This window comes from Musa acuminata, chromosome BXJ2-2 (assembly GCF_036884655.1).
Source record: "Musa acuminata AAA Group cultivar baxijiao chromosome BXJ2-2, Cavendish_Baxijiao_AAA, whole genome shotgun sequence".
Lineage (NCBI taxonomy): Eukaryota > Viridiplantae > Streptophyta > Magnoliopsida > Zingiberales > Musaceae > Musa > Musa acuminata.
In genome coordinates, this window is record NC_088339.1 from 27,358,326 (window position 1) to 27,369,591 (window position 11,266).

The 11,266-nt window shown below is 41.1% G+C and overlaps 2 protein-coding genes and 1 long non-coding RNA gene across 4 annotated transcripts; 1 reads left to right on the forward strand and 2 right to left on the reverse strand.

The window, feature by feature from the left end:
• Nucleotides 1-1,024: 1,024 nt before the first annotated feature.
• On the reverse strand, nucleotides 1,025-1,915 carry LOC135605005 (cyclin-dependent kinases regulatory subunit 1-like). 2 transcript variants are annotated; one of them, XM_065094674.1, is made up of 4 exons: nucleotides 1,863-1,915; nucleotides 1,627-1,724; nucleotides 1,451-1,511; nucleotides 1,025-1,337 (listed from the first exon to the last, which is right to left on the reverse strand). In XM_065094674.1, the coding sequence occupies exons 2-4, from the start codon at nucleotides 1,677-1,679 to the stop codon at nucleotides 1,167-1,169; spliced, it is 285 nt and encodes a 94-aa protein (XP_064950746.1). In that variant the 5' UTR covers nucleotides 1,680-1,724; nucleotides 1,863-1,915; the 3' UTR covers nucleotides 1,025-1,166. The 2 variants fall into 2 exon arrangements, with proteins under 2 accessions (XP_064950746.1, XP_064950747.1); XM_065094675.1 differs by lacking the exon at nucleotides 1,863-1,915 and adding an exon at nucleotides 1,819-1,856.
• Nucleotides 1,916-4,615: 2,700 nt separating this feature from the next.
• Nucleotides 4,616-7,013, reverse strand: LOC135605721 (uncharacterized). The gene is made up of 3 exons (XR_010484527.1): nucleotides 6,490-7,013; nucleotides 6,335-6,413; nucleotides 4,616-5,058 (listed from the first exon to the last, which is right to left on the reverse strand). It is a non-coding gene; the product is annotated as an uncharacterized LOC135605721 (long non-coding RNA).
• A 2,481-nt stretch (nucleotides 7,014-9,494) lies between these two features.
• Nucleotides 9,495-11,201, forward strand: LOC103975778 (GDSL esterase/lipase At5g33370-like). The gene is made up of 5 exons (XM_018822583.2): nucleotides 9,495-9,779; nucleotides 9,879-10,006; nucleotides 10,091-10,333; nucleotides 10,466-10,718; nucleotides 10,797-11,201. The coding sequence occupies exons 1-5, from the start codon at nucleotides 9,530-9,532 to the stop codon at nucleotides 11,027-11,029; spliced, it is 1,107 nt and encodes a 368-aa protein (XP_018678128.2). The 5' UTR covers nucleotides 9,495-9,529; the 3' UTR covers nucleotides 11,030-11,201.
• The last annotated feature ends 65 nt before the right edge of the window (nucleotides 11,202-11,266 follow it).

The following is an 11,266-nucleotide window of genomic DNA, read 5'->3' on the forward strand; positions in this document are numbered from 1 at the left end:
GAATGAGAATAGTGTGGGCAAGCAAGATTATAGGGAAAGAAAAAAAAAGTAAAAATAAAATTAAAATAGTTATGAATAGTAAAATATTATATTATTAATTTCTTGAGAGATTGTGAATAATAAGAAGATCTCTAAATAGCAAGCTAAAAGAATATCTTTTTTAGATTTTTACCACAGTGCCCTTTTCAAATATTGAATCGTTTCAAATCAATGAATCATTTGTCATTTCTATGGATCAATCTAATCCTCTACTTCTAAAACCTAAAAATAAATCGTATTGTTCCTCTTTCTCCTCTCTCTGAGGCAAAACGAAGAGAGAAAGAATCCTCTTTCTCCTCTCTCTGAGGCAAAACGAAGAGAGAAAGAATACACCGAAATAAAAATTATGACAAAAATAAAATAAAGAGAGAAAGCATGAATCGATATATTCAAGGTCGACGGGAGATAATCGAAGACGAATATTAATGACCAATAAAAGTAAATGGGTATAGCAAGGAGAGAAGCATCGTATGAATCATGGAATCTGTGCCATATTCCTAGAAATATGGGGGCACAATTTGAAATTTTCATAAAGGAAGAAAAGCCCAAAATAAACACTTTTATCTGACTGACAACGTAATAGGATAGAAATATCGATATAATTGATATGGTCGATATAATTATATAATTATATACGATTATTTTGTAGCGAGCTTGGATTTCAACATTATACAAAGCAGCATACGAGATTAGTTCCCTAATATTATTAGAATTCCTAATAAACACTTGTTTCTCTTTTGCACAGGTCACCTACCTATACATCCCAATAATCCGATCCATCAAAGTTCCAAGCAATTTAGATCCAAACAAGAGGGCATGGAGCTATCACCGTTACTCGAACACCGATCACTCTGGTCGTGCAAATGCTACCACGACTCTCAAAACGAGGAACAAATTTTAAGAGATTGAACACCGAGCGACCATTTTATGAAAGAGATTTCAAGCACGAAAAAGAAGGGAGAAGAAAAGAGGAATTCAGAGGACGAAAAGCCAAATTAGAACTGCCATTTCACAAGTAGTGGTAGCAAACCAAGACAAACTACTTCCGATTAGTTCAACAAGCATAAGGATTAGAGAAGAGGGCTTCTTCTTCTTCTTGCGCTGTTATTACTGCTGGTTATAGTACATTACTTGGGGAGAACTTGGGCAGCATGAGCTGCTGCGGCGGCGGCCGGGTTCTCCTGCTGCTGCTGGTAGTTGAGCGGCCGCCGGTAGAGCATGATGTGCGGCTCCGGGCGGTGGATCGCGTAGTGCACCCATCCCCTGCTCTGCTGCACCCCGATCGCCCGCCACTCGTTCTGGTACGCCCATCACAACCCACTCAATCAGCATTTGAATCTTTGTTGAAGGGTTTTGAGTGGGCAAAATGATTTTGATGAAACCCTAGTATTAGAGGAGCGAGATTGCTAACCTCAGAGAGGAGACGGTTCTTGGGGAGTAATTTGGCCACCTCCGGAGGGAGCACCACGTGCCTACACTCGAAGAAAGAACGATCGGGCGGTGATATAGCCAAAATCGAGAGGCATCTGAACGAGAACTGCAACAGTTTTCGTAGAAACTGGGTTTACAAGGGAACGCGACGAATACCTGTACTCGAAGGTGTCATCGAAGTACTTCTCCGAGTACTGGATCTGACCCATTTCGATCTTCCTTCCGCTCCAACTTCTCCGCCTTGATCGATCGCACTGCGAGAAGTTCCACCATAGACAGGACGAAAAACAAATCAGATCAGCACATTCGATTTGAATTACCATTCTATCGAAGAGAAACGATCGATACAAAGACTAAAGATGTGGGGACAAAGAGGAAAGAGTCGAGCGAACCCTAGAACGGGGGAGAGCGTCACACAGACCAGGAGAGAGATATAAGATCCGCTCCTCCGATGAGCGTGATATATAATGCCGGTGAAAGGTTTGACGGCTATGATTTGATCTGGGAATAGGGAACGATCAGGTGGAAGCAAGTCATTGGGGTCACGAATCTTAAGGGGGGCGGAATTTGAAATTTCAAACAGAGCGGCTTATTACGCACACGGATTCGATGGATGATGGTATGATGATGTCAGGGAATATATTTTCATAATCTCAATAGTATTTTTTTTCCGTTGATCAAAAATTTTATTTTTTAAAAGATTAAATTATCCCTCAACTTAGATTTCACGCTCTCCTGTATCGCCTCTATCTCATTGCTCCTACTACCATATCGTTCATTAGATTTTTACACAATCGATTTATTATCAAACTAATAACTATGCCTCCATCATCATGACATGATTAGTCCAATCATCATCCATAAGCGTTACAGTTTGACATGATGATGAGTAGGAGGATGACATGAAGCTTGTGAATGGGGAGAGGAGGCAAGGCAAGGGTAATAGTGATCGTGGCGATAGGAAGAAAGAGGTCGACTAATAGAGAAGAAGTGAAGATGGAGTTGCGATGGTGGAAGTGTTGGTGGTGTCCAGATCCAATGGAATGGTGGACATGCAAAAAGGGGGAATGCACAGAGGAAGCAACGAGACAAAAACAAAAGTAATAAATGAAAGACGAGGGACAGAGGCGATGAATCGATGGGGTAGAGGCGTTGATCGACCCAGTAGAGGCTAGGCATAATATCATATTTTAAAAAATAAAAAAAAAGTGGGAATAAAGCGAAAACAAACTCTCTCTCTAAAAAAAAAAGTAAAAATTTAAGTTTTCTTAGAATTTATCTTTTTTTCTCTTTCATGTAATAAAAAAAGAGTGAAACTTGGGTTGTTTTTTTTATAATTTATCCTTTTTCGTTTCTAATTAACACTAAAGAGAGTACATGTAATCAAATCAAATATTTGAGATTGAGATTTAAATTTTGTTTTCCTTACTTGCCATCATAATTTAGGAAATCTTAATATACTTCTTTGTTTGTTGATATGAATTAAGGAAGTAACTATTAAGTATTCCAAATATGATGATATCATATTTGTTAGTATATTAAATAGAAATAATTTATATTAAATAAATACAAAAATTAAAATTTATTTCCCTTAATAGAGGCTCACCTCCTCCTATTTAAAAGGGAGGGATCTCTCTCCTTCGTTCCTCACCTAGTCGAGCCCGGCAGCGGGAGGAACGAGGAGTTACACCCTGTAACAAGAGAACGAGGAGTTACATCCTATTGATAAGAGGTAGGTTTCCCTACCTTTCTTAAAAGTTTTAGCTTTTATTTTGATTCTTTAAATGTTGAAAGTTTTATAGTTTGAAAAATGTGCATCAATTCTTTAAATGTCAAATTTTTTGTATTAAAATAATCAGTTAAAGTTTTTATAATATTATTTGACCCATGATTAAGGTTTTTATTGTAGAATTAAATATGTTTAAAAGGTATATGTTTTATATGATATATTTTCTGTATTACAGTTTATCTTTAATCTTATCTGGATTAAAAATCTCGTTAGACTAGAATATGTTATCTAAAATCTCTTTTTTTGATATTCTTTGATCTGAAATTTAAAATATATTATTCTGAATAATTTAAAATATGACTATAATATGTTGAAATTTTATGCGTTGAAAACATGATTTTTATTTGAATTTAGAAAGCTATTTCCTTGTGTTAAAACTTATCTCCTAGTCTCTCTTTTAATGTCTTATGATTTCTACTCAAATTGAGAATGCTATTTCTTTGTATTAAAGCTTTTCTCCTCATCTATCTTTTAATGCATTATTATGTTTTCATTTATGTTGTTAATGGGTATATGCTATGACTAGTCCATGGGCCAAGGCTGGGCCAGTTTTATGTAATGCATACTCAATCGTGTATAATGCACATGACCAGTAGATGGACTGGCTCAATCTAGCCCAATATTATTGTTGAACTTGAGCCCAAATATTGATTGAATTAAACTAGACTTGATTAGTCTAGATCAATTCGGGGTGATTCCGAATTGATATTGATGATTTTTGAAAGAGATGTTTTAAATATGAATTAAACTAGACTTGATTAGTCTAGATCAATTCGGGGTGATTCCGAATTGATATTGATGATTTTTGAAAGAGATGTTTTAAATATGTTATTTCATCCCGAAATGGATATGACCAGTGTCAGATTATATTCCTGCCCATCCGCTGTTGGGAGTGTGATATGAGTTTGCCTCCATCCGCCTGTTGGGGGAGTGCTTCGGGTACTTGATATAAAAAAAAAATCCAGGATGTGACAATCCTCATCTATTCTATTAAGACCTGGGCCTGATGGGCTAACTAGCCTATCAACTTCGTTTGATCTAATCCACTGACCAAAATGCTTAAACTGAAGTTGATAATAGTACACTCATCAGACCCTTATAAGTCAATCTTAGTCTTACCCACTTTCGATGTGGGACTAATCAGGGATGTTACACTACATGTACCAATATTGACATATGCTCTAGTTATAAATCAATTTTGTTGGGCATAAAATAATTAGGTTAATTTATCCTAACCGTCTATCTGACTTTAATCTTTCTTCTTATTTGGTTTGCAAGATAATTGGTATGTTAAACCAACAATCACCAAATCAACCATTCTTAAACCTGAACTAAACACTATAACATCTGTGTATCTTCTGCTAAGAAGTATTATTCTCCTTAATCATAGAGGCAGTAACACAATTCATTACAAGCATATGCTCAAACTGATCAAATTATCTTTACATGGTGTCAACTATTCTGCATCCTTTAGTAGCATTAAGTATCAACTAGTTCCAGTAACATCTTTACAATCAAGCCTCTCTCATCAAATCAAGGCCTCCACAGAAGGATCAAAAAAGCTTTCTACTATCCATTTCCTGCCTGAAGTAGAAAACTTGGATGAATACCCATGTCTTTGCAAGCTTCTGAAAGGTATCTACAACTAGATGAGTTCAAGAACAAGGTAGAAGCAGAAGTAGAAGCCTCTTTACCAATTTTTTCTTGCCAGTGACTGGCTTGTGTGCATCAGCATAGGGTTGTGCTTGTTTTCCATTTGAAGTTTGAGATGTTTCAGGACCACCAATCAAAACAACCACCTGAAATGAAAGATAACATAGTTTCATCCATATAACAGGCCTCATGTATGTGGTGAATAATAAACTTGATCAAAACTATGCCCCAGAGATTCATTTAAACCACAATAATTATATACTTGATAAGTGATGAAAGATAGAAATTTGTTTGATGAGATCAGTTGCTCGATTACTGATTTATACTGTTAGACTCACGCTTGAAAGAGCATTATTTGCACAGATATGCTGATTAAGTTTTCAAGTCAAGCATGTAAAATAACACTGATATCTGGACAGATTTTGCAGGTAGGTCCATCATGATTGAGATTCAAAGTGGATGATGTATGATCATGATGTACTTTACTATAATTTATCACTAATAAATTAAGGACATAATCACAACTACAGCACCCAAGCAGAACTAAAGTGGATTCCTTTGTCAAGAATATTGCTACACGAACAAGTAACATTTTAAGCATTTTTGTTAGTAACCATCACTTGTATCATCTTCATCAGAATGACCAAGCAAACCTATTTCTCTGTGAACATCAATTGGCTAGGTCACAAGGACATTTACTATCCATAACTTGGCATTTACAACAAATAGGTAAAGCTCAGATATATTTAAAAGACAGAATAGGATAGGAAACTGATAAAGCTAGAAACATACTGAAGATTAGAAGAACTCATAGTCGAAAACTCGGATGCACATTCTCTTTTATATTCAATTTTAATCTGCTCTTACATATAGATCCAAGATGGTTGCACAAGTTAGTTGGCAAAAAAAAAAAAATGTCTTGACTGGTAATGTTTAGCTATATTAGCACTTCAATTCATCATCAAACAATTCATGATCTGATTTCTAGTGATATAATCACACTTCCACACTTGAATCCTAGGTCCTTGCTAGAGTAATTATTGCCAAAAAAAACTCAAATTTGTTCATATTTATTTTTTATTACCAGCAATTCTGATTTGTAAAACAAGTACTTTACTCTCATCTTTTTCTGGCAGAGAAGAAAATAGTTTCTCAATCTTGTTAGATTCAAGTAAACTTTTTTTGCTGAATTAAAAAGGCATTAAGCCTGTCAAATTCATGCCATTTTAACAAAGACTAAATTGATAAAATCATGTAGATGATCATGCAGGACAAGTTGCCAATTTGTAGCAGCTTTACTGAGGAATTGAATCCCAATGAAGCAGGCACCTATTTTGGTGAGTTCTAAGGCCAACTTATACTGATTTCATTTGGTACAAATCTACCTATAAGAGTAGCACGCAGAGTTGCAGGAACAGATACCTCCACTGATGATCTGCTTCACTGGATGGTACAAACGCAGGACTTCCCTGCCGCTGCAAACTCCCCTTCTTCCACCACACTGTGGATCCCAAAACATGCATCAGACTACACATCTACCCTAACTGTGAGATGGTGTAAACAACAAACACTTGAACCTCGAGTGGAACACTTGGACATGGGCAAGGTCTCTGCCATGAGCATCAGGCCAGCTTACTTTCCTCCTCTCATCCCTCATCATCATCATCTGGTGCTCTCCCACCGTAGTTTGCTTCTTGAGATTACTCTTCAAGGGGGGAGGAAGAGGTGGGGGAGGAGGGGGTGGTAGGTTTGGGTCAGCAGGTGGACCTTGGCCATTGGCATGGCCCTTCATGGGGGTAATGACCCTCTTGCTCTCACTTCCCTCACAGCTCTTGCTGTGCTGTCTCTTAATTGGAGCATAGCAGGAGCACACAGTGGTGGTTCTCTTCTCACTGTCCTCTGGAGCCGACAGGAGCATGGATGCCAAGGCTTCTGGTGATTGTGTGGTGCTCGCTTGAAATTTAGGGAAGTAGTCGCAGCAGTGATAGTCGCAGTTGCAGATGGGAGAGAGGACGACAAGGGGCGGGTCATGTCAGAAAGTTGGCTGGTGCCAGGTTGATGCTTATGCTTTTGTTGTCACTCTTGGAAGGTGCGTGGCACCAACACACTTTGGGATGTCACTCTGTGTGAGTGGGGTCTGAGGAGGATCATTGGTTGTATTGGCTGACACTCCTAATACAGAATTACTCCCTCACAAACTCGTTCATAGGCAAGATTGAGACCTATGCGATTTATGTGAGACGTTTAGATCCACAAGCCTCTCGTTTGCTATGTTCATTATATGTTCATCATCTATGAGCTCCACGGGTTGGGCTCGTGAGGGAGTGGAAAGCTTTGAGGGTGTACTTGGAGACACACAACACACACACACACACACACACTCTCTCACTCTCTCTCTCTCTCTTTCTCTCTCCGACATTCTCAAAGGAGTGTCCACCGTGCAATCCCCACTTCTTTATATTACATATGATGTGTTGCCCGTACATCCCTTCTTTCTCTCTTTACTATCAATCCCGTTGTTAAAACATAGTACCTAATTTAAACACTATATATATATTTATATGCATGCATAAAGCGTGGAAATTATTTTACCATGTTATCCACATTGATTGGATAGCGTGCCACACGTCACGATCCTAGTGGCGGGAATCAAATCCTCCTCAGTTCCACGGTGGACAAAATTTTGCACACACAGACAGAGAGAGAGAGAGAGAGCTTCCTTTTGTTGGATCATGGCAACCTTCAGCTTGGTTTGGGCCGCTTCAAGCTTCGTGCTCACCTCCAGTCTTCCTACGACTGCTGCCACCAACACACCCTCACGTGCCGCCGGCCTCGTCACCTTCTCTACGTCCAGTAGAAAACTGGTGGTTCGAGCCGAAGAGGCGTCGGCACCGCCGCCGGCAGAAGCGACAGAGACGGAAGCTGCCAAGCCGCCGCCGCCGCCAGTGAGATGCAAAGGTACATGGTTGCATGTGTGTATATTTTGTTCTCTTAAGCTCCATCAGTGGCGTCGAGAAGATCACACATTAACTTCTGCTTGCACAATGCATCAGGCCAAACAAAAAGGACCAATGTTTAAAGTGAACAAGGAAGCCACTTCATGCATAAACCATTGTTTTCCAACTGGATTATATCATTACCTCACGTTAGAGTTCCCAATTGGAGAGATAAAGACTTCTCACACGGTGTCGTCATCGATGCGAATTTTCCGAACCGTAAAGAATTGTCCGCTATCGAGCGCAAGGTTTTATCCTTTGGCTCTCGGAATGGACTCGGGCATCATCTGCATTCGGTAGATATTTCTGTCGGCAATCAGTTTTCTTATGTCACGAGGAGACATTTCTGCAAGTGGAAGCCAATGACAAAATAAAGAGGTGAAGGTAAAAAACATCATGATGAATAGATGAGTGATACAGCCTTGATTGAAAAGGAGGTGAATTTATTGTTAGATTAGCGTAATTAAATTTCTCGATAAGAATGTGCAATGAAGTTGCATCGCTTTCACCCCATCTGACACTGCGACTTGCACAGCTTCTTATGAGCAGCAATGATGCCAAAGAATGCACCATATTTGGGATTTGCATCTATTTTTGCAGCTTCGTAATTGCAACAGCGATATTCCACTTTGTCACTCCTGTCTAAATCTTAATCCGGGCAGAGGAAGACCGACTTTAACCACTACCGATGAGCCATTATGATTCGAAAAGCAGTCTTCCGCTGGTTAGATAGATCATGAAATGGAGAGGAAAAGAGAAAGTGATCTTAAACCCTGTTGTGCCTGAATCACTAACATGGGCATCATGAAGTCTCACCCATTACAGGAGACTTGAATGCAGTGCAGATTTACAGGTGAGACCACAAGTAATGCATAGCCAAAATCTGAGAAGTGCGGATATGTGTTCTTGTTTGCCTTCTTCTTCTTCTTCTTGTGTGGAAACAGAGGATCAAAGTTCAAGTAGAATTTACCTGTAGGGAAGAATCATCGGAGACCACTTGCACTCCTTTCGATATGTGTGCTGCTGCTTTTCCTGTGAAGCTTCGGTGCATTGGGTGGTCGATACGGTTAACAATCTGAATGCTTCTGCGAATCTACTCACCAACTTAACTCATTTCACATGTTACGAACCTTGTCATGCCATCCCTTTACCACATCCTCATCAATGCTGCTGAGGTTCATGGGGTTGTATACCGTATAGTGAAAAGTGCTCCGAGGAGCAGTAAGTCGAACATTTTCACAATGATTTGATGAACTTGATGAACGTAAATCTTTTCACAAGCATAATGGAGGGGCAGCTCAGAATCATGAATGTTGCGATGCTGCTGCTTGCGACTGATCCAACACCCATACTTTTTCTGAAAGTGGGGAGAGCTCCTGTGAGCAGATAAAGCAAACAGGTGTAAAGGAAGGCATTGCCGAGAGAGGCAACCACCGTCATGGCTACCGATTTGCCTTTGAATTAATTCGGTGGTCCTCCTTCTCACCTTCTTCATGCAAAACAGGTGGAAGACGCAGGTGAGTTATGGCGGAGCCGAGCTTATATACAAGCCCACCACCTTTGGCCATGGTGTGCATGTCTCTCTCCATCACATTCTCGAGTCATTGTGGCTCCCGAAGTCATGGCCGAGACGCCGTCTGCTTGCTTCTCTGCTGTTGTTGTCACCATCTTAGCGGTTCTCGGCGGCTGCTCTTCTCCTTCGGAGGCGGCACGTGCCTTCTTCGTCTTCGGCGATTCTCTGGTGGACAACGGGAACAACAACTATTTGGCCACCACCGCTCGGGCTGACGCACCTCCTTACGGCATCGATACTCCCAGTCACCGGCCCTCCGGGAGATTCTCCAATGGTCGCAATATACCTGACATTATCAGTTGGGTGTCGCAACTTGCAATATACAAAACCAAGCACATCATCACGCATAATTCCTTCTCCAAGTATTCTAAGAACCGAGATGCATAATATTTCTCAGGTGAACAGCTCGGAGCGGAGACCACATTGCCTTACCTCAGTCCCGAGCTCCGAGGGGAAAAGCTGCTTGTCGGAGCCAACTTTGCGTCGGCAGGGATTGGAATTCTAAACGACACGGGAATCCAATTTGTAAGCTGAATCGATGGCCACAACATCGTCTTTTTCTTTGCTTCTCCCTAAGAAGACCGATGAATCTTCGGTTTGTGCCTACAGGTGAACATCATCAGGATCAACAGGCAGCTGCAATACTTTGAGGAGTACCAGAAGAAACTAAGCGATCTGATAGGAGCATCTCAGGCAGAGATGCGTGTCAACCAAGCCCTAGTTCTGATCACCCTCGGCGGCAATGACTTCGTCAACAACTACTACTTGATCCCTTATTCTTTCAGATCTCGCCAGTTCGCGCTGCCTGACTACGTGCGCTACCTGATATCCGAGTACTACAAGATTCTCCAGGTAGAGCATTCTCTCAAACATTCGATTCTTTCGTCCATGCTGATGCATGGATGTTCCAGTCCAGAACATGACTAGGAACTCTCGGTTCTCCAGCTTTTGCTCATCGCTGTTTTCTGTTCCCAATTCTTTTAGAGGTTATATGACCTCGGAGCCCGTCGAGTTATCGTCACCGGGACCGGCCCTCTCGGCTGCGTCCCGGCTGAGCTTGCCCTGAGAGGTCGGAACGGCCAGTGTGATTCTGAGCTCCAAAGAGCTGCAGGCCTGTTCAACCCGCAGTTGGTCCAGATCTTAAACAGGCTCAACAGTAAGATTGGTTCGGATGTCTTCGTCTCAGCCAACGCCTTCGGGATGCACATGAACTATGTGGCAAATCCACAAGCATTCGGTAAATACTACGATGGACTTCTGCTGTCACCTTCCACACCACACGAGCATGATCATGTCTGCCACCAAATCTGTGCAGGTTTTACGACGTCGAAGATTGCATGCTGCGGACAAGGACCTTACAATGGCATCGGGCTATGCAATGCAGCATCGAACCTTTGTCCGGATCGAGATAAGTATGCCTTCTGGGATCCGTACCATCCCACGGAGAGAGCCTGCAGGATCGTGGTGAGCCATATGATGACCGGCAGCACCGAGTTCATGAACCCCATGAACTTGAGCACCATCTTATCCATGGATGCAGCAGTTTAGGCCACAATAATTTGCAGTGAAATGTGTCGTCGATCGGCTTGGGAGCTATATATGCTGCTTATGTGTGTGTTTCATGGACCGGTGGACGTGAAGGAATCCATGCATCGATGCCATGGATTTCTGAAACGTCCAACATGCTTGTTTGTAGCAGAATAATCATAAATATCGAATTGGCAACTCTTTGTTTGGGAAGATCTGTGATGAGTGTGGCTCCTTTTGTAGGTGCAAAAGCTTGGA